Source organism: Paroedura picta, chromosome 1 (assembly GCF_049243985.1).
Source record: "Paroedura picta isolate Pp20150507F chromosome 1, Ppicta_v3.0, whole genome shotgun sequence".
Taxonomy (NCBI): Eukaryota; Metazoa; Chordata; class Lepidosauria; order Squamata; family Gekkonidae; genus Paroedura; species Paroedura picta.
Genome location: NC_135369.1, coordinates 59,191,095 through 59,216,412, shown reverse-complemented (window position 1 = coordinate 59,216,412; position 25,318 = coordinate 59,191,095). Strand labels below are relative to the sequence as shown.

General features: G+C 43.6%; 1 protein-coding gene across 3 annotated transcripts; it reads left to right on the top strand.

The window, feature by feature from the left end:
* Positions 1–1,525: 1,525 nt before the first annotated feature.
* On the top strand, positions 1,526–19,817 carry SLC30A10 (solute carrier family 30 member 10). 3 transcript variants are annotated; one of them, XM_077339703.1, is made up of 5 exons: positions 1,526–2,004; positions 3,883–4,011; positions 13,072–13,155; positions 14,076–14,315; positions 15,631–19,817. In XM_077339703.1, exons 1-5 carry the CDS (start codon positions 1,557–1,559, stop codon positions 16,113–16,115), a joined length of 1,386 nt encoding a protein of 461 aa, XP_077195818.1. In that variant the 5' UTR covers positions 1,526–1,556; the 3' UTR covers positions 16,116–19,817. The 3 variants fall into 3 exon arrangements, 2 of the variants coding, with proteins under 2 accessions (XP_077195818.1, XP_077195803.1); XR_013231388.1 differs by lacking the exons at positions 1,526–2,004; positions 3,883–4,011 and adding an exon at positions 11,351–12,231 and having other exon boundaries at positions 15,631–18,422; positions 18,730–19,817; XM_077339688.1 differs by lacking the exons at positions 1,526–2,004; positions 3,883–4,011 and adding an exon at positions 11,351–12,231.
* The last annotated feature ends 5,501 nt before the right edge of the window (positions 19,818–25,318 follow it).

The window sequence follows — 25,318 nt, the reverse complement described above, 5'->3', positions numbered from 1 at the left end:
GGGTTGGCACTGCTTAGCTTGGAAGATCTGACAGGAGAAATGAATTAAGCAATTAAAGCGACAAATAAGTACAAATAACCCATCCACAGACGAGGCTGACATGAATCTCTGTATAATTTACTTGAATCAATTACCTCTGTTGGTAATCTGTAGGTCTGTGATGGTCTCATTCAATGACTTTTAATATGTGACAGAAGTTTCAAGTCTTAAAGGAAGTTCACGTTCAAAACCAGTGAGTCACTGCTCAGGGCCTGCCTCTCTCCTGTCATGAGCACACTCATGCAGAAAAACCATGCTGGTATCTCAGTGGTTTGTAACTGTAGTATGGTATACTGATTAATATATCAGTTGGATGCCTGGGTTAAGATCCTGACTCTGACCTGAAGCTTGCTAGGGACCTTGGGCTACTATACTCAGCCTAATCTACCTCACAGCATTGTTGTGAAGGTAAAATGGGGGAAGGGATAATTGTGTACACTGCTCTGATCTTCTTGAGCACATTAAACTGCCTCAGACTGAAACTGAATCAGACCTTTGAGTCCACTAAGATCAGTATAGTCTGATCAGAAATGCAGCAGCTCTCCAGAGTCTCAGGCAAGTCTTTCACATCACGTCCTACCTGGCCCTTTTAACTGAAGGTGCTGGGAACTGAACCTGAGACCTTCTGCATGCTTTGGAGCCAGAACTCCTCCCTTTCTTGTTGAAAGAAGGGTGGGACAAAACCATACAAGATAGCCTAACTTTTCCATCAGCAGAAAAGGATTCTTCTTGCCTCCACCTCCCACTGCAGCCCACTGATTGCCACACTACTCTGCTCCTGCAGTTCAAGGGAGTCCAAGAAACAACATGAAGGAGGTCTGCTGTGGGAAAGAGGAATTGGTGGAAACTAACAATCTATCCTCGATCCAACCCATGTTTTCTCATATATCAAAAGTAAATTGTAAGAGTGAAGTGTGCTTCCAATTTCATTTCAGAACACTTGTTTCAGAACAAGAGCACCAACATCCACAAACCATGGCTTGTGGATACCAAAGGCCTAGGAAATACTATCCTAGGTAAAAATGCTCCTCCCTCCCAGCATTTCTCCCTTCCTCAGATCAATTAACTTTGGGAAACAATCAAGCATTTACTCTGCACAGACATAGTGAATACCAAGAAACTATTACTGCCATCTTATCTTAAATAAAAATAACAGGATAACTTTAGGCACTGAAATTAACATCTCTTGTTATTTTTATTCTCTTTAATTTTATAACTTGGTTATAATAAAAATAGACTGCCAGTGTGGAACAGGACTGGAGTGTGTGTGTGCAGATACCATTTTTTCCTTTGCGTACTTCTTGTGTGGCAGCCTGCATGTGATAAGTTCTTGCTTAATTGCCCTTTAAACAGGTTTTATGGTTTTAGTGTGGCTTATAAAAATTAACTTCTACATACAAGCAGCAGGAGACAATAAAAAGGGGCCCGCCACAGAACATCACTTGCTAATGCCTGTAAGACCCTTCTAGAAGACAGTCAGTTGTCGTCTGAGAGCAAACCCCAGGAAAGCTGCTGCCATGGGCCGCTACACAGGAAGAAGCAGTAGGCTTTTTCTCATGGTCATTGTGTCCTTTCTGCTCTTTGTGTTTGAAATGGCAATAGGATATATCGGCAACTCCCTGTCTCTAACCTCCGATGCATTTGCTGTCCTGTCTCATATGATCTCCATGATTATTGGCTTGCTGGGGGTTCGGGTCAGCCGCATCAGGTGGCACAAAAACAGCACTTTTGGCTTCCCTCGAGCTGATGTTTTGGGAGCCTTTGGCAATTCTGTCTTTGCCACTGCCCTGATGTTCAGCATCCTGATTGAAGCCGTGAAGAGGTATCTCAGCCCACAGAAGACAGAAGCAGCACTGTACGTTCTAATAGCAGGAGTTGTAGGGCTGTTCTTCAATGTGATTAATTACGTGATCTTCATGGACTGCTGTTACTGCCATCCCTCTGTTGACCAGGATACTGAGATAGGTAAGGAATAAAATCACGACACTGTCTCTAACTGATAATTGCAAGTCTAACATTTTTCCCCAATGCACAGGATGCTACTTATTGGTAGAGAATAGTAACCATGTCAGTCTTCTAAATAGATTCAGGTGGGTAGCTTTGTTGACTCGAAGCAGCAGAACCAAGTTGGAGTTCAGTGACAGTGTGCATTCTTGACTTCTTCAGATATAATGAAACAATCTGAAGAGATCTGCATGCACACGTGGAATTAACATTTGCTGGTCTTAATTCAAAGTATAAGCTTTTGTGTGCATGCACACTCCTTCAGGTTGTTTCATTGTACCTAAAGTAGTGTGCATGCACACAAAAGCTTACACTTTGTATAAAAGTTTGTTGGTGTTAAGGGTGCCACTGGACTCAACACTTTTTTCTGAGTCTTCTAAATATTATAAGTGCACTGATCATTAGTCATCATGTATTAATCTTCAAAAAATAAGTTTCTCAGCACACATTAGGCTATGAATTTGCCATCTTTTTAAACCATTGGCTAGGTAACTGAGAGTCACCACTAAAGAGATAGTACTTTTCTTTTGCAGTCAGTTGTATTTATTTATTTTATTAAATTGATCTAATGCGCTCCCATAGGGCTCCCATAAATGGCCATATTATATTGGTTCCTTCTAGTGGTGATGGTGGGGGAGGGGAGAGGCATGATTTATCCTTTGGGTCCTTACACTGGAAAGTTGAAAGCAGTTGTGAGCAACACTAGCATACCTGCTTGGGGTATAATGTGTAATGCTTCAGTGATATTGGACAATTGAGGGGTTTTAAATAAGAAAAAGTAAGGTCTAATTGCACTACGGAGAAATAAGCCATATACTGCCAAAATGCAACTGTAACACTTTAAATTCTGAACCAACTATGGCTCATATTAAACTAAATTAAAACCTGGGATTATGAATAATTTCTAATATATTTGTTGAATCTTATATAATCAATTTGATATATTACTTCAGTGGTAATTTATGATTGAACAATAACTCAGTGGTCCATTTCAACCAATAAGAGTATTTTTTAAAATACAAAAATACTTTCATTTACTGTTCTGAAGATCAGCCTAGCACCTGCTTTCTTTCCTATTTTAGGTTAGGGATAAATTCTCATGACTCTGGTCAATCATTGTTTGAACAGATTTGACTATTTATTTATTAGTTAAATTTGTATTCCACCCTGTCTCAAGTGACTCAGGGAGAATCAATTGCTGTAATATATACATATTTGATTACAGATTTTCCATTTCTTTGACTTCCCACACTTGTCTTTAGAACAGTGGTCCCCAACCCCCGGTCCGGGGACCGGTCCCGGTCCGTGGATCAGTCAGTACCGGGCCGCGGCTCCTCCTCGTCCTCCTCCCCAGCTGCTGCCTCGGGGGCTGCCCTGCCACTGGCTCACCTTTGGTGCTCTCCAGTGGCCGCCATGGCTGAGGCTCCCCCTTGGCATGGCACTGTGCAGCTGCTGCTGGCAGTGCCCCCCAGCGGGCGGCGGGGGGAAAACAAGTGGAGCAGGGGCTCAGGCGGTGGCGACATCTCTTGGAAAAAGATTACCCCCCCCCCCGGGCCTCAGTAAAACTGTCAAGCGTTGACTGGTCCCCGGTGATAAAAAGGTTGGGGACCACTGCTTTAGAATTTTCTCCTCGGGATTTTGCACCATGATGCACACTTGAATACATCTCAGTATATCTATTTCTTTGCTGGTTGATCCTTTGGGGAGGGTGGTATATAAATGTGAATAAATAAATAAAATAAATAAAATGATTTATCATGTCTGTGCTTGATGAACACTGCAATTGTAGCTCCACAAAAATAAGCATTGTTGTATATGTTTTACCTTATCATTCCTTAGGTAGTAAAGTGATAGGAGAGAAAAAAAATGTGATTGGCTCTGTTCCGATTTGTACCGTCACTGAGTGGCCAAATCAAGTTCGGCGGAGAAATTCAGCTATGGACAATTTCTTAAGCATCCCTGCTTTAGGTGAGTTTTGAAAATGCATCTTTTGCTATCTGTATAAGGCATCCATAGAACAGTTGTTCTTTGAATGTGTGAGCGTGTGTGTGATTAGTGGTATTCGTTAAATAGCTCCAGTGTAGAAGTTTTGTTTATGTTTTATTGTGGGGAAGGAAAGCAGAGATTGTCAGTTCTGTAAAAGGATCAATTTTGTAAATCTGAGCGAATAATCCCTAGAAGATAGCTTGAGAGAGAAGGCTGGACAATGGAAATGAATCTTTAACTCCTTTAAAGACTTCTAAATTATCAGATCTCTGAAGTCACAAATAGCAGGAGATCTATGGCAAATTCCCTTATGAAGTTCTGGAAGCCACAGTGAAGTATATAACGTCTATGCAGTAATACTGTGCTACTCAATATCATTCACAGAGATGCATATTTGTTCTGGTTTGAAAGAAACTGTGCAACTTCTTTACTTTTGCTCTCTTAAAGCTACAATCTGTTGCCTAAATGCATAATTTCTGCTTTTTCTTGCTTTTGTGACTGGCTCCAAGCCAGGCCAGATGGAGGACACAAATATGTTAAACATATAAAAACAATAAAATGTTGAAATTTGTATGTTGTTTCTTTCTCATTATATTTCAGTAGAGGGGGGAACATGTAATCCCTTCGTGGCTGGGTTCATGGAGGTAAACAGGGGTAGTCAAACTGCGGCCCTCCAGATGTCCATGGACTACAATTCGCAGAAGCCCCTGCCAGCGAATGCTGGCAGGGGCTTCTGGGAATTGTAGTTCATGGACATCTGGAGGGCCGCAGTTTGACTACCCCTGAATATGACATTTGCAGAGCCTTATCTTCTTCAGATATGAATTTGTTGAGGAATGGGTTACAAACTCTAATCTCCAGGACACAGGAGTTCCTCACAGGACTCGCTAAAAGAAAAAAATTGTCATGACAGACTGACTCTCAGAGGGTATGTGGGACACATACCTTCTCTGGAGTGACTTCCTTGCAGACAGACAGACAGACAGACAGACAGACAGACAGACAGACAGACAGAGGTTCCTCCCCCCCATTTCTCCCTTACCTGTTGGTTCCCCAACCTCCTTCCTGTCTCCTCTCCCCTCTCTCATGCACAAAGGCACACACAGAGAGGCTCTCCCTTCCCCCCTCCCATTTCCACCTTTACCTATGGGTTTCTCAACCAACCTCTCTCCCTCCCTCTCTCCCTCCAAGCAAGCAAACACACACATGCACACACTCCCTTCCCCCCTCCTGTTTACCTGCTCCTCCTCTGCTACTTTGACCCCCACAGGTCATGCGTGCATGTGTGAGTATGCACAAGTGCAAGAGTATGTCTGTGAGAAAACATGCATGCGCACACTCACTTCCCCCTCCCACTTACCTGCTCCTCCTCTGCTTCCTCAGCCCTGTGGGTTGTGCAGCAGCTGTCCAGGGGCCAGCACAGCCGCTTCAAACACTTTGGGGATGGGGCAGCTGCTGTCTTGGTCCCTTGCAGTTTATGCAGAAGCTGCCCCTTTCCCTAGCCCCCAGGCCAGTGCAGCCACTGCCTCCGCCTCGGGGGTGGGGCAACCTCTGCCTCAGCCCCTGTGGGTCACGCAATGGCTGCCCAGGCCCCAGGGTCCAGCACGGCCACTGGCTAAGCCTTCCATCTTCTGCCGCGCTCCGTGGGTGGGATGATGGACGTCATGTCCGTCTACATTTCCCACACAAAAAAGTTTTTCCTGTCAATATTGGTTTCCCCCTGAATGACCATAGGAAAGTGTAGGTGTTGTAAGTCATATAATCTGTTTTTGGAAGCCCCTGAAATCCTGGCTGACATGAACTGGCATCCAGCCTAAAATATGCCCCAGGATGCTGGGGGTTCCAAGGGAGATGCTTAGGGACTACTGTAAGAGACTTCTGTTCTGCTTTATCCTTGAGTCTGGGCCAAGTACCCTTGTAAAATTGGAAGCTATACTTAATGGAGGAGAACGTTTTCTTGAGAAATGAACCCTGAGAACTTGACCTGGCCCCTGACGACTTGACCTGGCACAAACCTCCCTTGCCAATGTTGAAGGAACAAAAACAGATTCTAAAGGACACTCCAAGCTGTGCAGTCCTATTCACACTCTGCACCCCAGTGATAACTGTGCAGTTTGCTGACGTCAATGGAGGTACCAGTATTGCTTTCTAGCACTTAATAATCTGATTAATGTATAGATACTGATTAGCTGGGGTTGTAATGCAGCCATAATCATTAAGAGTCTCAGATAAATGGACATTTCCCATCAGATCCATGGATTTTGCCACTCTAAAACTATAATGAAAAAAGAAAACAAAGAATAAGGAGGGGAGAAACAAAATGAATGAAGTGAAACAACAAGCAACATGGAACAGTAGAAAAATGTGGGAAACATTAAATTAACTAATACTGATAGCCCAGTGGGTTGGGTGGAACTGCAGTGGGTGCTATAGGAGGGGGCTCAGGAGGAGGGCCCTTGGGAAGTGATGGCACGGGTCAACCTCAACCAAATGCCTGGCGGAGGAGCTCCCTTTTGCAGGCCCTGCGTAACTGTTCAAGTTCCGTTAGGGTCCTGATATCCTCTGGGAGCTCGTTCCACCAGGTGGGGGACAGGACAGAGAATGCTCTGGCCCTAGTTGAGGCCAAGCGAGCTTCCCTGGGTCAGGGATCAAAAGGAAGTTGGAAGTGCTAGAGCATAAGGCTCTTTGGGAGATGTAAGCAGAGAGGCAATCCCTCAGGTATACTGGGCCCAGGCCACGTATGGCCTTAAAGGTGATAACCAGAACCTTAAGTCTGATCCGGAACATTAGATGTGATAAGTCTCAGGTATGTAATGGAAAGCGGACATTGGCAAAGGTCGTTTCCATTAGCAGAAATTTATCCCAGCATTATTTCAATAAAACCTGAAATGCCTGTTTCTGTAGATCACTGATGATGGTGAAGATGTTGCTTCAGATGTGTTCTTCCCATTCCTCCAAATAAACTCTGGGTGTTGTGTTATGACTTATGTAAAGTCATCTACCCACTGGGTAGAAATTGTTATGGTGTGCTTGGTGGAGCTTGTGGCACTCAGGGGGCAGGTATATTCCCTTGAGGCTAGGGTTGCTGTCCTGGAGAAGCTGAGGCAGAAAGAGAGGTTTGAGGAAGGGATGCTCAGGTACTTCCTCAAACAGGCCCATGCCTGTGCTGACAGCTCTTCTGCTGATCTTGGGGGGCTGGGGGAGATGGCTTCTGGTAGTGGGTGATTCAATCATTTGGAATACAGAGTTTCGGGGGGGGGGTCTGTAACATGGTGCACGTTGGTACCAATGCCATTGGAAATTATAGTCATGTGGTCTTGGAGGAAAATTTTAGGTTACTAGCCAGAAGTACCTCTGGTTCCATTTGCAGGCCAGCTAAAGAGGCACAGATCAGGGGTCTCGGGCTGAGAAAGTGGTGTTGGGAGGAAAGGTTTAGGCACTGACAAGCTGTCTATATGCCATTGCTAGAAGTTTCCAAGGGAAGGTGGGGAAGTTGGCGGCCTTGGTGTTCAATGACAATGTAAATATAGTAGGTATCCTAGAAACATGGCAGAATGGGGGAAATCTATGGGTATAAACTCTATAAGCAGGACAGGGAGGGATGGGTTGGTGTCGCGTTGAACATCAAAAAGGGCATAGAATCCAACACATTAGAAAACACCCGGGGAATTAACTCCCCAACAGAAGTTATATGGTTGGAAATACTGGGTCCTAAGAGTTACTTAGAAGTGGGGGTGCACTATTGCCCATCTGACTGAACCCTTGAGGCTGATCTTGAAATGGAGAAGAAAGTAAGGGAGGTGACTAAAGCAGACAATGTTTAAATACTGGGAGACATTAACTATCCTTATATTAACTGGGTAACGTCCTTGAGTCATGTTGCAGAAATAAAATTTCTAGACATCATAAATGACTGTCCACAGAGTCACAGAGCCAACCAAAAAGGTAGTGATTTTAGATTTCACAACAACCTTGTGAAGTAGATTAGGCTGACCATGTGTGAGTGACCAAAGGTCATCTAGCAATCTTCCATGGCAGAGTGGGAATTCAAACTGTGGCCTTTCAATCTTACACTCTAACCCAGGCTTTCTCAGTCAGGCTTCAAGAAACCCCGGGGTTTCTTGATGGCTCTGAAAGGGTTTCCTGAATGGGTGAGAGTTAATTAATTTTTAATAATTTTTTTAATTGTTTAAACGTTTATCTGGTGACATGGCCATATATAGATATGTCGACCAGCCCCCCCCAATGGCCAGTGATGGTTCTTGAGGGGGTGGGAAGGGGAAGGGCCCAAAGTGGGTGTGCACACAGCTATTATTATTTATTTAATTTATATACTACCCTTCCATACTGGCTCAAGGCGGTATACATCAGTAAAAATAACAAGCAAATAAATTAACATTGAAACATTAAAAACTATTTAAAATTGCATCTTCTCAACCATATTCTGCACGATGAAGCCATTTCTGGTGTTTCTTGAAGCCTGAAAAATGTTTCTGGGGTTTCTCAATGGTGACCATTGTACCATCACAGACTATGTGAAAGTATTGCTTATATATTGGTTATAAACTGGATGTTCCAATTGACTGTCTTCAGCAACTAAGTAACAAGAGGTGGAAGCGAAGTTTTTAAGTGTGGCACTTAGGGATGCCAGCCTCCAGTTTGGACCTGGTGGTCCCTTAGAATTGCAGCTCATCTCCAGACTAGAGAGATCAGTTACCCTGAAGGAAATGGAAGCTCTGGAGGGTGGACTCTCTAGCCTAGAGCCCCACTGAGGTCCCTGTCCTCCGCAGGCTCTATCCTGAAAACTCTAGGAGTTTCCCAACCTTGATTTGTCATTTCTATTCTGCATCCTCCACTGGCAGCCATGGCTGAACTGGCAACCCTATATCTATAAGACTTATAAGCACATAAGAGTGCCCAGGGTCTTTAAAATTATTTAAGGATTGCCCCATAGTTGCCCTGGAATTGGGACAAAGACTGGGACAAGATGGGAGAGAGTGTTCCACATCAAGGTAGAAAACAATGACATTCATAATTAGAGGGTGTGGGAGACTTACTTTGGAAGCAGTACATGCGAAAAGGATCTAAAGGTCTTACAGTAGACCATGCACATAAACCTGAGTCAGCAATGTGATGCAGTAGCTAAAAAGGCAAATGCCAAGTGGCACCTGGATATCTCCCACTACGACAATTGATCTCCAGACAACCAGCATCTGTTCCTCTGAAGAAAATGACTGGTTTGCATGGTACACTCTATGAGATTATATCCTGCTGAAATCCTTCCCTTCCCTACCCTTTCCAAGATCCACCCCCAAAATTTCCCAGCCCAGAGCTGGCAACCCTAATGTGGTCACATTAACTCCTTTTATAACTAGTGGGATATGCAGAAGCACATTAGCAAATACAAAGGTCTTTTAATATCCTTAGTATTACAGAATGTGTGTGAGTTTCAGAAAGAAAACAGGAACTTTACATTAAACTCTTATGGTTAAGTGCATTCACTTTCCAATAATTTAAAGGATACTGATGTGATCATGGATATGACAGCATGCTGGAATTTCCTCCCCCCTGCCCAAACTATGGTTTTAATGTGTATGACCACTTCTACACATGGCCAACCTACAGCAAAATCATTCATGTGAAGAAACAGAAAACTAAAGCACTATGCATGCATAGTGCTCTTGACAAATTTTAAAATTTCTGATTTCAAAAACTGAAGCACTAGGTCTACTGGAAAAGTGAAATTCAGAGGTATTCTTGATCCAGGTGAAATACACAGGAATACATTGAGGCATATGTATCAGTCCCGATTAGCAAGGATTAAAATGATATATTATGGGTGAAAGAATGGAGGGAACAGAAAGAAGAAAAACATGTTATCAATACACATACATGAAAAAATGAAGCTCAGTTTTAAAGAGACATTTCCATGGAATTTCCAAAGTGTGACTTCGACAGGATAGCACTAGAAGGACAGCATTTCTCTTACCATTTGGAATGTAATTTTTAATAAGTTAGGGATTTTTTAAAAGAAAATTTGTGTTGCCAGTTTGCATGTGTAGAATATGCTAAACATTAAAATAATGAAAGTACTTATATATTATTTGTAGCTGTTTTTGCCAATACATTTTCCAAACAAACACATGCTACTAGGAAGGATTAGAAGCAAGCCAGACCAGAAATGGCACAGTGATTGTGTATATAATCAATATTTGTTGGCCCTTCACTTAGGACTCTGACCTACAGTGGGGATCAGTCTGCAAGAAAAAAAGCAGACCTTTTGCTGTGCTGGTTTCTTAAAGATGCTAGAACATTGCATTTTTATCATAGCCTTCTAACCCCACTGACAAGCAGGTTGTACCTTGTTTTATGATTGCACAGCCGGTGACATGCATTTTATTTATTATGGATATAGAAGTTGTTGGATAATATTTGCTTACTTTTGTTTTGTTTTACTTATGATCTAAAACTACATTGCTAGAAAGAATGTGTCATTTTAGGACATGCAACTGAAAACATCTTAGTGAACATCGATCAGACTTGCTTGGTTGGTTCTAGACAAGAGTTTATCCTGTTACACCAAGAATTCTTGTCACCTGCAAATGAGTTGCTGTGGTGGTGTCACATGTGAGGAATAAGCACTGGACTGAGAGGTCCAGCATATGGGCCACCTATAGATAGGGGTGGTCTCTAGGGATTCTAGAGCTCTGAGAAAAATTCATGTTGGTGCCCCACAATTGCTTCCCCCCCCCTCCCCCTTGACCAAGATTCAAGCAAGGGGTGCCCTTTCTCTCTGTGAAGTGACAGAAGGAAGCCAGCTGTCCAAGAACCAGGGAAGCCAGGTGTGAATGGCTGTTGCCAGTGAACTGGGGTGGGTGGGGTTGTAGGTTGTTGGGACCCCCCCCCCCCCGGACAGTCGGTTTCACTTCCTCTGTGGCAACACTAGTCAGTATCAGAACTGCTTGACAGTGCTGTAGAAACTCTCCAGGTAACAAGGCTGAACGTTGTGTGATTGTTTCTTGTATGCTGCAACCTCAAGAAACTGCCATTGCAGTCTTGAGTGGTTTCTTTCTGAGCCTACTGAGTTCAGTGGATTCAGGAGAGGCTAACTTTGCTTACGCCTGCCATGTAGCACCCCCACCCCCACCCCCACCCCCACCCCCACCCCCACCCCCACCCCCACAGTCCCCCATCCCCCTAACAGGCGACTTTTCCCACTAAGGGCAGGGAATTCCCCCTCAAAAGTTCTTCTGACTTGCCGACCTTCTCCCTGCCAGGCAGCGCTTTATTAAAAGGCACCGTTCCGTCCGCCCCGAGGCTGCCAGCGCTTTCGCCAGCGGCGGCAGGGGAAGCAGGAGCGCCACAGGTGCCTGGGCGCGGGGATGGAGGCGTCTGGCGTCAGGCAACGAAGCCCTGCCCGCGGGGAGCGGAGCGGAGCGGGGCGGGGGCCATTCCGCCTAGCGGCGCGGGCGGAAAAAAGGGCCGTCGAAGGCGTGCGGGGCGGGCAGCGCTGGTGCGCCCGCCGCGCCTCTATAAAGCAAAGGGCAGAGTCCTGGGGCGCACTCGCGGGCGGCGCTTGTGGGCGCGCCTGGTACTCGCTGCCCGCCGGGGCCATGGGGCGCTACACGGGCCAGACGTGCCGCCTGAGCTTCATGCTGGTGCTGACGGCGGGCTTCTTCGTGGCCGAGCTGGTGTCGGGCTACGTGGGCAACTCCATCGCGCTGGTGTCGGACTCGTTCAGCATGCTCTCCGACCTGATCGCGCTGTGCGTGGGCCTGGCCACCGGGCGCATCTCCCGCCGCCGGCGCCGCAGCCCGCGGGCCTCCTTCGGCTACGGGCGCGCCGAGGTGGTGGGCGCCCTCAGCAACGCCGTCTTCCTGGCCGCCCTCTACTTCACCATCCTGATGGAGGCGCTGCAGCGGCTGGCGCGCCCCGAGGCCATCAGCGACGCGCCGCTCATCCTCGTGGTGGGCGCGCTGGGCCTGGCCGTCAACGTCGTGGGCCTGCTCGTCTTCCAGAACTGGGCCGCCTGCTGCCCCGCCTGCTGCCGCCCGGCCCCGGCCCCGGCCTCGCCCCCCAGCCACGACGACGAGTCTCCCCCGGACGGCCCGGACTCCTCCTCCGCCCTTGAGGGGCCCTCGGGACGGCCACCCCAGCGCGGCCAGGAAGGGGCTGCCGAGGCCTCGAGCGAGGACCAAGCAGGTGCCCCTCGGTTGCTTTTCCCCATCGGGGGACCGCGCCGCTTTCTTCTCTCCCTCCGCCCCGCCACTCCTCTTTTTATTTCTGTCCACTTCTTCTGCTCTTCTCCTTTCTCATCCTTGTGAGATTTCCCTTCCACTGGTTTGAACCCACCTTTTCTTTATTTGTTGAATCCCGCCTTATTGGTCTCTCTGACACATTTGGAATTCTTCTCTTGCTCTTTGTTTCGCAAACCTTTGCACACACGCAGGGGATCTTTTCAACTTTTATGCCTCTTTTACCAAGGCTGAATAATGGCAACAGGATGTGAATTTGCAGCTGGATTTTCTTGTGCAAAACCTGAAAATCTGCTTTTAAAGTGTACTGAAAGTGACTTATCTAGTGTATGTGGAATGGGAGCCTTTGTAAATTCTCAACTTTTTCTGCTCTCCATTCTGTTTCCTGCCCCCAGCTATTTTCTTACCTTTTATCATTCCTTGACATGTCTTTTTTGACATGCAATTTTGTATAATATAATGGATATATTATAATTTAATCATCTAACATATTTAATCATATATTTAATCATATAACAAAGTTTGCAGCACTCTTAACTACAAATGAATCAATATATGTAATGGAGTTTGTACACTTTACAAGTACCATTAAAGCAAAGTCCATGAAATACTTTGTTGGCTAGTCATTGTGCTGCAATGTTATGTGTATGTATGTGTATGAGTGGAAAAGGTATTATTGCAAACACAAGCTTGAATGTAGACTTTGTTTAAGATGGTTTTGAAAAGATTGGTGTTTTTTCTGTTTGTAGAACTTATACACAACACAGCGTTTCTTCTTTGAATGCAGGTGACCCCATAAATACCCCGAAACAGCCCGAGGAAGAGGTGATAAAGAAAAAGGAGAAAAAGTCTGAAGCCTTGAATATCAGAGGTACTTCACCATTGATTGCTGGCTTCTCCAAAGTTTGAGCACCATTCTTGTGGATGACCTCCTCTTGTTTGTAACCAAGCTTTCTACTCAAGTGTATATTAGATTTCGTGAATTAGGCATACAAGAATAAGAAGTTTTTAGGATGTTTATCAAATTATAGTTAGATTTTTGTTTCCCCCAAAGAATCAGTCTGACCCCATTTGACTACCAGACTTTTCGACACAGTTGCTAATTCTGGAGGCAGAAATGGGGGTTGGCAGAAAGCAAAGAGAGAGATTGTTTAATGTTTACACATGGGGCCCCACAGATGAATGAGGCTGCTTTAGTTCCTATTAACTTTATCCAAACAAAAGTAACTGCACAGTGGTAGAGCTTTTTGGAATATCAGGCTGCTTCACACATAGCAGAAAACCATTGGTCCCCTGAAGACTAACAGCACTCCTGGCATTTTAATTATATGGGAGAGTGTGTGAAAATCATGTTTGTTTTACTGCATACACAGGCAGTGGGAAGGCACCGTGGGCAATGTGTGTATATGTGGCAAAGTGATCATGTGCAACCTTCACACGTTGTGAATACAGTTTTCCCATTTATTTTGGAGTATAACTGTAGACACATTTCATGTATACAGTGACTCGAATTAATTTTTTTTCTCAAAAACAATTCCTTAAATGATTTCTGTTGAGTAATTTGTATTTAAGCTCAAGCCCTGCTCTCTGTACTCTTCAGAGGTGAGTTATCATGCAGTTTTAATTTTAAGCCACCTTGAGCAGGACTTAAGAGATGGAATATAAGTGTCCTAAAGAAATCTACTGGAGTAGCTAGTTGTGTGTTAGGACTATTTAATATGGGATGCTCACTGCACGGGAAATCCTCCCTTCTGATCACCATAAAAGCCAATGCTTCCTCTCCTATTCCAGGTGTTCTTTTGCATGTGATGGGAGATGCTCTTGGCTCAGTTGTTGTTGTGGTTGCTGCATCAATATTCTATGTGCTTCCCCTGGATGAGAACACCCCATGTAACTGGCAGTGCTACATCGATCCAAGTCTCACTGTCATTATGGTGATCATCATTCTGTCTTCAGCCTTCCCACTTATCAAGGAGACAGCAATAATCTTGTTGCAGATGGTTCCCAAGGGTGTCAACATGCAAATTCTAGGTGAGTTGCATTTTATTGCATACTTTTAAAGCCCCTGGATTATACATTCAAGCCAGCTCTAAATTCTCAAGAGCGCTGAGTATCTGAGTCACATGATGGTGTCCTAGCAACATGACTCAAATCTTGCAGGATTAGTGAAAGCATGCATTTTGTGAACTTGGTATTTCTATGAAACAAGCTAAAAAGCAAACCTTCAGCTGCTGTTTTTCCAAATATTTGTTGCCATGTTGTATACATTTATAGAGGTTTCTATCCCAATCATTTAAACCATCGCTCAATGATTTTGCATTATGGAATTCAAGCCAGGGGCCTGCAAAGAAATATTGGGGCTGAAATAAACAACTTGGAAATCCCACCCCATCACTCCAACTCTCCCCCTCCCCCTCACAAATCCTCTGACTCTCAGGGGTGTAAGCAGGCTGATGTCCCCTCTCTAGAAACCTAAAAGATTGTGCAGCAGCAGAATATATTAAATGTTAAAATACAAATATTTATTTCAATTTATGAGCACACATAAAATTAAAAAAAAAACACTGCACAAATCCAAAGCATATTGACAAGATGAATGACAAAAAAACCAAACTCATTTCAACCCTTGTTGGTTCAGTGGTCTAATATTTAAATATATTCATGTGATGTAGTAATTGGGGACTATGTGGTGGTAAAAAAGTATGAATGAAGAAGTTCCCACACTTCTAAAATGTGTCAAATATATTTCTTGGAGCCCCCCAATTAAAATACTTATTCTTCAAGTGCCACCTTTACTGAAGCCTTCTCTCAGCCTGAGTGTATTCTCATGTGTCTCATAGAATGTAGTAGAATGGATTACTTTATTCCCTCTTTTGTTGTTTCATTGATGTCTCCTCTCCACAGTGCCTCTTTTAACTGACATTCAGCTGCTCCCTGCATTTTGCCCATTTGGAGAATTTTCTGTTCTCTTGAGGACACCCAAGTATGCAGAGACCTCTGTCTTGACAGCCCTAGTTTTGCAGCTTCATAATCAAATTGCATTATATATAACTTGTTTTGCTTTTGATGTGGCTTCCTAAAGTTTTCAGGACATTTTTCCTGTACCGAACATCTTAGTTCAACAGAGTCAGAAGAATGATCTAAACTACTTAGATTTTTAAGAGTTTATGAACAATTGTATTATCTGGTTATGGGATCGTCTCTAGAGAAAAACTGGGGGAGGGGATACCTACGAGAAGATGCTGATATTTAGGAATCTAAAATAACTTTTTGAGCCCCATGCCATAACAGAAAATCTCACTTGATTTATTTTCTCCTTGTTTCTGCTGTTTTTTTCTTCTTCTAGCCAACAAACTATCAGATGTGCCTGGTGTCAGCAGCATTCATGAGGTGCATGTCTGGGAGCTTGTCAGTGGAAAGAATATTGCTACCCTCCATGTCAAATGTCACACCTCTTCTGATTACCAAGAAGCATCTTACAGAATGAGGGAGGTGTTCCATGAAGCGGGGGTCCATTCCGTGACCATCCAGCCAGAGTACACAGACCACAAGAGCCCAGAGATCCTGTGCAGTGCCCCCTGTATCTCCAAAGCTTGTGATCCCCAGTTGTGTTGTAGCCAGCAGGAAGCAACCCTTGTCCAAGTAGGAAATGGCTATAAAGAGAAAAATGGCAGCATTACCCCATCACTGAAGAAAGCCTATAAAAATTCAGTGGAAATTCCCATTGAACCCATATGGGCAGAAGATGTTGTCAAAAAGGACAAGAGTAAAAAGGACACTTTAAATGAAACTGGCAATAGCAGACCATATATACACAGTACACGATTTTAGTCCATTCGGCTTATGTTTTGTAACTAATCAAGGGCAAACCCATCTTGGGACAAAGCCTGTATGTCTAAATAGCAGATGAATGGTGGCAGGGCTTGCAGTGTTCTTGGAAATCAGCCTTTGATAGTTGGGTATCAGACATAATGTTCAAACCCCAATTCCATGGCAGGTGTTCTTGTCTTGAATCAAAGCATCTTGCTGTGTGAGCAGAAGGCACTTTCACTTGTGCAGGGGGTGGGTCATTGGTTTTCCCTCTGTCTGCCTCAGAGCTCAGAGTCCTTTTGTCCTGTCAATATAGTTTTTTCAGAAGGAGGCTTCCTCTGGGGGATCTCTCCCAAACAAGAAGCAATGCTTTCTGGTCATTCTGTGGGATCTTTGGATTTAAGGTGACCTGTTTCCTCCAAATTCCAAAACAGTTTTAACTTTTAATTTGTTGACCCACCTTAGTGCTACCTCCCTCCTCCCTGTGTAAATGATCTCACCTAGTTTGTGGTTGAGGGTTTCCATCTGGTCCTACTAAGATGTTTGTAAGTCTTTGTGATCTCATGATTGTACTAGCTTGAAGTATTCTTTCATTATGAAAAAAGTATAAATCGAAATTTCACTGGGCCTTTCAAAAATACTCCGTTTACTTGAAGTTTACTTGAATGTGGACTAAGGGAAGAGAAGAAGGAAGGTTTTATGAGTTCATAGGACAGAACATGTACTGAGGGAACCTAGGAGGAAACCTCCCCTCAGGTGTGGTAACACCGACCCCTCCAGCATCATAGCCAACATGATAGGGGAGAACAGCCTATACAGCTGCCTGTATTGCACGTCTAAATGGGGTAATGTCAGTAAATGCTGCCTCCATTGGACCAACTCTGTGTAGTGGTTAGAAGTGCTGACTTCTAATCTGGTGAGCCGGGTTTGATTCCCCCCTCCTCCTCCACATGCAGCCATGTGGGTGACCTTGGGCTCGCCAAAGTCCTGATAAAGCTGTTCTGGTCGAGAAGTAATATTGGGGCTCTCTCAGCCTCACCTACCTCAGGGTGTCTGTTTGTGTGGAGAAGACAGGGAAGGGGATTGTAAACTGTTTTGAGATTACTTCGGCTAGAGAAAAGCAGCATATATGAACCAACTATACTTCCGTTAACATGTCCTCTTATTAGCAGCCATTGAAAATAATGGTATTATGCCAGTGTCAATGAAGATACTGAGTTCTCTTTATTATCTTTACTTGGAATTTTTTTATAAGTGACAGTAACTGGAAGGGGCTTTACACCCATGAAATAACTTTACACCCATGAAATAACTTTCAAGGCTGTCATTTGTCACACAAGAGGCATTTATGTGATTTCGTCAAGAAACAAAATCGTTTATCTTAAATAAATAATTGCACTTATCATAAGATACTGGGGTCATCCCATTCTTTTTCAGTATGGTGCTATTTAATGTATTTATTGAAGTATGGTGATTCTTTCAAGTATTTTTCTAGGATTATATTTTTAAATGGTTTCTTCCTGAATTACTGGAAATTCATTGAAGGTTTATAACGTCTCAGCTCATTTTATGACACAATTCCATTTAATAGTAAGATCCACTAATTTCTTAGGAAACTGACCTTTACTTCTGTATCATCTTACAACATAAAATGTGAAATGTGATCCAGGAGGGCCCTTGTTTCAGAATATGGATAGGTGTAGCTTTATGAAACTGATATGGCTGCTCAAAGATCAGGGATTGTATTACCACTGGAAACCAAGCCAGTCAGCAAAATGGATCCATTTTATCTGGCATTAAAGTTGGGCCAAATGCAATGGTAATAGATTGACTAAGGACAGGATCATGTCACACTCTTAAGAGTGGTAATGCTCTGCCATTGAGTTGGGTTTAGAGAGAGAATTGCCTTACTGGTGGTGAACATTGGTTCCGTCCACCAAAGCACTGCTGCTGCTCTTCATCCATTGGCTCTTTGAAAGGTCCCATTGAAACTACTTACATCTCCTGCTTGTGTATTGCTCTGCCATTAAGCTGAATGTATGTATTTTTGTAGCCTAATTTGAGATTGTTTTTGTCTGTTTTGGTTTGCAGTTGTAACACTGCGTTAAATGTCTTATTATGTAAGCCATCTATTTATATTGTCTTGAATAGAAATATGTGGTTTGAGGGAGCTGATAAATATAATTTTAATTTCACTGTATAGTGAAGTGAATTATAATAATTTTGCCTCAAATATTTCATACCTATAAGTAAAAACTAAGGATCAAAAAATGTGAAAGAAAACCAGATACCTTTAAAACCATTTGAAAATACCATTATATTTTATAGGTAAAAAGGTAAAGGTATCCCCTGTGCAAGCACTGAGTCATGTCTGACCCTTGGGGTGACGCCCTCTAGCGTTTTCATGGCAGACTCAATATGGGGTGGTTTGCCAGTGCCTTCCCCAGTCATTACCGTTTACCCCCCAGCAGCAAGCTGGGTACTCATTTTACCGACCTCGGAAGGATGGAAGGCTGAGTTAACCTTGAGCCGGCTGCTGGGATCGAACTCCCAACCTCATGGGCAGACAGCTTCAAACAGCATTTCTGCTGCCTTACCACTCTGCGCCACAAGAGGCTCTTATTATATTTTATAGGAACTTGATAATGCAAAATAGGAAATGTAGCTTTAGAAATTTTGCATTTGCCTCCAGATATTTTTTAGCTTTGAAATTTTTTAGTATTTCTAATCTATTGATTCTGAGCCATCATAGGCATGGCTGCTAGCTCTTTGGGGAGAGGAGGGGGGGTTTGGATGGTAGTTTCCTTACATATTTCACTATATGACTTTGATCCCAATTTCTAGATTGAAATCTGGACCCAAACGTCTATTACAGTAATCTGTGATGAAGAGAGCCATTTGATGGTTGTGGGCTGAAAGTTTTATTTAGAACCTCAGTTTTCTTGCAACAACTAGGAAAAATTTCAGAGTACTGGGCCACTTCATGGTAACACAAGCTGCCATAGGCCTCCATTTTGCAAATAGCTGAATTAAACTGCAAGTATGGCATAAAGGTTAGAGTATTAGACTATGAGTCCTCTTTGCCTTGAAAGTTTGCCGGGTGTCCCTGGACCAACCACTCTTGTTCAGCTTCAGGATAAAATGGAGGAGGGGAGAATGTTTTAAGCTGCTTTCTGTCCCCAGTGCAGAGAAAAGTAAGGTATAAATACTAGAAAAATACTGTGTTCTGAAATTCTGACACATATTTAGGTGAGCTTTTTCTTTTGGCACTCATACAGCCACGATGCAGTGTGATGGTTATAAGAAAATCAATCTAGGGTTTGATCTGTAATGCTAGAATTTGATCAAAAACCTTCAAGGATCCTGCTCAGTTTTTCTATAGTCTGATAAATATTTCAGCCTCAATCCCCTTAACAGTTTTAGCTCTCTAATGTGGCATCCACACCTGACTAGAACGATGGATGAACTCTTTGTAAATGGCCATGTCTAATCTTGAGAATGGGATAATCTTGAGAACTTCACTGTACCAAGGTTGATGTTACAACTTGTGAAGTTACAGTGTTTCCTATGTGAATTCTGTGATCTAATTCTGCCCGATTGTGGAAAATGTTTCATTGTAAATATGCTTTTATGAAGCCACCAGTGTGAAATTCCTTCATGTACATTGTAGTTGTTAAAGAAAAAGCTGTTTAAAGCTATGAATAAAAATGTATTTTTAAATAAGCACTGTATGTTTTGCTTGTTGTTTATCAAAAACATAAGAGGCTGCTTCTGATATTCTCAACTAATATATGGATGCAGAGCTATGAAAAAAAATCCCCTTGTCCTATTTGTAGTAGGTGCACCTGTATAATATGTTCAAAGAACCTTTACAGTAGAAACAGGGATGCAGGCATGTATTGTAAAGGGACATGTGCCATTTTCTTTTTTTGCTCATGACCTCCAGATTCAATTCAAAGCATATCCATACCAGAGTTAAATATATAAGGCGGGAGTTTGCCTAAAGGCATATTCAGAAGGTTCTCATTGAGTGGTTCTTTTCATCCATCTTCGACTGCTCTGCAGTGCTGCAGGTTTTCAGTTAAGTCACTGGTTAAAGAGAGATGAATTCTCTCCAGATAATCTGCACATTTGCCTTTTGATGAAGGGGGCATTTTTGTTGTTTTGGGGGAGGGAGGAGAAAGAATGCACTTCTCTTTCTTCAAAATACTTCCCATGCTCCCTGTGGAGTGCTGCTGAGTAATCATGGGTATGTACACTGGAGTTGGGAGTGAATTTTGGGAAATTTGGGTTCATTGTTGTTGTTATATGCGAAGTCGTGTCCGACCCATCGCGAGCCCATGGACAATGATCCTCCAGGCCTTCCTGTCCTCTACCATTCCCCGGAGTCCATTTAAGTTTGCACCTACTGCTTCAGTGACTCCATCCAGCCACCTCATTCTCTGTCGTCCCCTTCTTCTTTTGCCCTCGATCGCTCCCAGCATTAGGCTCTTCTCCAGGGAGTCCTTCCTTCTCATGAGGTGGCCAAAGTATTTGAGTTTCATCTTCAGGATCTGGCCTTCTAAAGAGCAGTCAGGGTTGATCTCCTCTAGGACTGACCGGTTTGTTCGCCTTGCAGTCCAAGGGACTTGCAAGAGTCTTCTCCAGCACCAGAGTTCAAAAGCCTCAATTCTTTGACGCTCAGCCTTCCTTATGGTCCAACTTTCGCAGCCATACATTGCAACTGGGAATACCATAGCCTTGACTAAACGCACTTTTGTTGGCAGGGTGATGTCTCTGCTTTTTAGGATGCTGTCTAGATTTGCCATAGCTTTCCTCCCCAGGAGCAAGCGTCTTTTAATTTCTTTGCTGCAGTCCCCATCTGCAGTGATCTTGGAGCCCAGGAAAATAAAATCTGTCACTATCTCCATTTCTTCCCCATCTATTTGCCATGAATTGAGAGGGCCGGATGCCATGATCTTTGTTTTCTTGATGTTGAGTTTCAAGCCAACTTTTGCACTCTCCTCCTTCACCCGCATCAACAGGCTCTTTAGTTCCTCTTCACTTTCTGCCATTAGAGTGGTGTCATCTGCATATCTGAGGTTGTTGATATTTCTTCCTGCAATCTTGATCCCAATTTGTGACTCCTCTAATCCCGCATTTCTCATGATGTGCTCTGCATACAAGTTAAATAGGCAAGGCGACAGTATACAGCCTTGCCGAACTCCTTTCTCAATTTTGAACCAGTCAGTGATTCCATGTTCAGTTCTCACTGTTGCTTCTTGACCTGCATATAAATTTCTCAAGAGACAAATAAGATGCTCTGGTATTCCCATCTCTTTAAGAACTTGCCACAATTTGTTGTGCTCAACACAATCAAAGGCTTTAGCATAGTCAATGAAGCAGAAGTAGACGTTCTTCTGGTACTCCCTAGCTTTCTCCATGATCCAGCGTATGTTGGCAATTTGATCTCTAGTTCCTCTGCCTCTTCGAAATCCTGCCTGTACTTCTGGAAGTTCCCGGTCCACATGCTGGAGCCTAGCTTGTAGGATTTTGAGCATAACTTTGCTAGCATGAGAAATTAGTGCAATGGTGCGGTAGTTTGAACATTCTTTGGCATTGCCCTTCTTTGGGATTGGAATGTAAACTGACCTTTTCCAATCCTGTGGCCATTGTTGAGTTTTCCAAATTTGCTGGCATATTGAGTGTAGCACTTTTACTGCATCGTCCTTTAAGATTTTGAATAGTTCAACTGGAATGCTGTCACCACCACTAGCTTTATTGTTGCTCAAACTTCCTAAGGCCCATTTGACTTCACATTCCAGGATGTCTGGCTCCAGGTCAGTAACTACCCCACTGTGGTCATCAGGGATGTTGAGCTCGCTCTTGTATAGTTGTTCTGTATAATTTTGCCACCTTTGTTTAATCTCTTCTGCTTCTGTGAGGTCCCTACCATTTTGGTCCCTTATCATACCCAACTTTGCATGAAACGTTCTCTTCATATCTCCAATTTTCTTGAAAAGATCTCTGGTCCTCCCCATTCTATTGTTTTTTCTATTTGTTTGCACTGTTCATTTAAGAAGGCATTCTTATCTCTTCTAGCTTTTCTCTGGAATTCTGCATTCAATTGGGTGTATCTTTTTCTTTCTCCCTTGCCTTTCACTTCCCTTCTCTCCTTAGCTATTTGTAAAGCTTCCTCAGACAGCCATTTTGATTTCTTGCTTTTCTTTTTCTTTGGGATGGTTTTAGTTGCTACCTCTTGTACAATGTTGCAAACCTCAGTCCATAGTTCTTCAGGCACTCTGTCTATCAGATCTAATTCCTTAAATCTATTTGTCACCTCTACTGTGTATTCGTCAGGGGTATGATTTAGTTCATACCTGAGTGGCCTAGTGCTTTTCCCTACTTTCTTCAATTTAAGCCTAAGTTTTGCAACAAGAAGCTCATGATCTGAACCACAATCAGCTCCTGGTCTTGTTTTTATTGACTGGATAGAACTTTTCCATCTTTGGCTGCAGAGCACATAGTCAATCTGATTTCTGTGTTGACCGTCTGGTGATGTCCATGTGTAGAGTCGTCTCTTGGGTTGTTGGAAAAGAGTGTTTGCTATGACCATTGTATTCTCTTGACAAAATTCTACCAGCCTGTGCCCTGCTTCATTTTGTACTCTAAGGCCAAACTTGCCTGTTATCCCGGTTATCTTTTGGCTTCCTACTTTAGCATTCCAATCCCCCATGATGATAAGCACATCATTTTTTGGCGTTGCTTCTAGAAGGTGTTGTAGGGCTTCATAGAACTGATCAACTTCATCCTCTTCAGCAGCAGTGGTTGGGGCATAGACCTGGATCACTGTGATGTTGAATGGTTTGCCTTGGATTCGAACTGAGATCATTCTGTCATTTTGGGGATTGTATCCCAAGACTGCTTTTCCTACTCTCTTATTGATTATGAAGGCTACTCCATTTCTTCTGCGAGATTCTTGTCCACAGTAGTATACCTGATGGTCATCTGAATTAAATTCACCCATTCCTGTCCATTTTAGTTCACTGATTCCTAAAATGTCGATGTTCAGTCTTGTCATTTCTTGTTTGACCACGTCCAGCTTACCTTGATTCATGGATTGGGTTCATACGACTGGTTAAAAAGCTCACCAGGCGGCCTTGAATAAACCCAGCCAAATATGCATTGGAAGGTGAGCCTTAAAAGCTCATCAGTGCAAGGATGGGATATGTGACAAATAGGTTTGCCAACCTCCAGGTGCAGCACAGAATTACAGAACTGGTTCCTGGACTACAGAAATCAGGTCACCTAGATAAAATGTCAGCTTTGGGGGGTGGGCCTTGTGACTTTGCATCTCTGTTGAGCTCCCCCTTTCCCCCAGACGTCACCCTCTCCAGAAATTTCCTGTCCCAGGGTTGGCAGTTCTGGTAACAAATAAGTGCAGTACTCTGACACACTTGCCTAATGAACATGCCTTTTTAGGAGGACCTAATTTTAGAAAAACAAGGCCCCAGATTCTAAGTGCTTTTTTCATTTAAACCTTGCTGAAAGGTTTAAATGGTTGCAAAGGACAACCTCTTATTGGATGTTTCTCCCTGTCAATATCAGCTGTATCATAACAAAATCAAGTCCAAGCTTCAAACAATGTGCTGGTCTTCTGGTTGGTCCTGGGGCCACTCAGAGGAGCTGCCACAGTCATCGGGAAGCACTGAGGGAGGGGGATGACCCTCACCCCATTGAGGACCTATCAGAGGCTTCCCCCCCATGCAGTCTGCTTGCAGCCTTGCTGCTGCTATAGGCATAGAACAGCAGCAGCCTCTGCTATGGCAGCCTGCAATACTTGCTGGCCTCTCCATGGGGCAAGGAATGCCTGTAGCCTCTGCCATGGGTACCTACCCTTCTAGCCAGCCTCCCCATCTCTGCAAGGGGTGAAGAGTGCCAACAGCCTCCACCACATGGGCTCACCCTTCTGGCTGGCCTTCGTGCAGGGCAAGGAGCATGACCAGCCTCCGATGTGGCCACCTGCCACCAGAGCTGCTGGCGAGGTGATGCTCTGGCTTCCAGGTTCCATGGCAAGAGCTGGAGGGTTATGTGTGGGGGGGGAGGGGTACTGCCACTAGTTCCTAGCCTCTGTGGCAAGAGTTGTTGGGGTGGGGTGGGGCCTGCCGCTGGATTCCAGCCTTTCTCAGAGGCAACTGGCAGGGTGGGGTGGAGGCCTGCTGGCCTGCTTTTAAAGCATGCTTTGCCCCTAGCATACAATAAATATCCTTCTGATCTCTAGTGAAAGCTTTAGCCCTGTCTAGACTGGGAGATTATTTGGGTCACATTTTTTAAAAGACTTAGAACTTACTTTAAGATGTAAGGTTTAAGCAGCGATTTGCTGCGAACCATTTATCACACTTAGATTTCAGATTCTTTTGTTGGCTAATATTTGTTTCCTGCAGAATAATATTTATAATCAGAAGAGTGAGACCACCCATAATTCAGTGTTCCTGACAGTGTGAACCTAAGAACTAGGACTGGTAAAAGTAAGAAATGGTGAGCACCAACTTCAGACACTTGTATTTTTTCTACTTTATCAATTTAAACTTGCTGTCTTTTTAAAGTTGTATTTTATTTCTTGATGGTTTCTGCATTTAGAGGACAGATTTAGAGGGTTTCTTGTTATTACTATTGAACCAATTACTATGACTGGTGTTTGAGAGAATGCATTTATAATGCAGATCTCTGGGGAGAGGAACAAAGAATATTTCTGTGCATGCTGCATATAGAGATGCATTGTACCACCTCATGGGGACTTTACCAGAGAAAGCTGAGGAAATGCACGGAAGGAATTTTTTCCTTCACATCAGCAGTACCCCAAGACTGTTTACATTTATTAAGAATAATGAACTGAAGAAAGCAAAGAAAACATCAACAGGATGAAGACTAATTTTCACCCCTTCCCTTGGTGGTCATAGCCATTCAAGGTCAGACTAGTTACTGCTTGATGGAGCCAACTGATGCATGCTTAGATCTGCTGCTTTCTTCTTCAACATTAAACAGCAGCTGAGGAGGAACTAAATTTTAAGAAGAATCAGAAGAATCACACAGAGCTGGACCACAAAGGGCCATCTCATCCATCCCTCCACCTTCTCAGCACTCCTGACAGGCGCTCATCCAGTCTCCTCCTAAAAACTTCCAATGGAGACTCCATCACCCTCTGAGACAACATATTCCATCTATAAATAGCCCTCACTGTCATA

Coding starts and splice junctions, on each gene's coding strand:
- SLC30A10 (XM_077339688.1), top strand. CDS start 11,412: ATGGAGGCGTCTGGCGTCAGGCAACGAAGCCCTGCCCGCGGGGAGCGG. Junction 13,156..14,075: donor TGAAGCCTTGAATATCAGAG/GTACTTCACCAT, acceptor CTCCTATTCCAG/GTGTTCTTTTGCATGTGATG. Junction 14,316..15,630: donor TGTCAACATGCAAATTCTAG/GTGAGTTGCATT, acceptor TTCTTCTTCTAG/CCAACAAACTATCAGATGTG.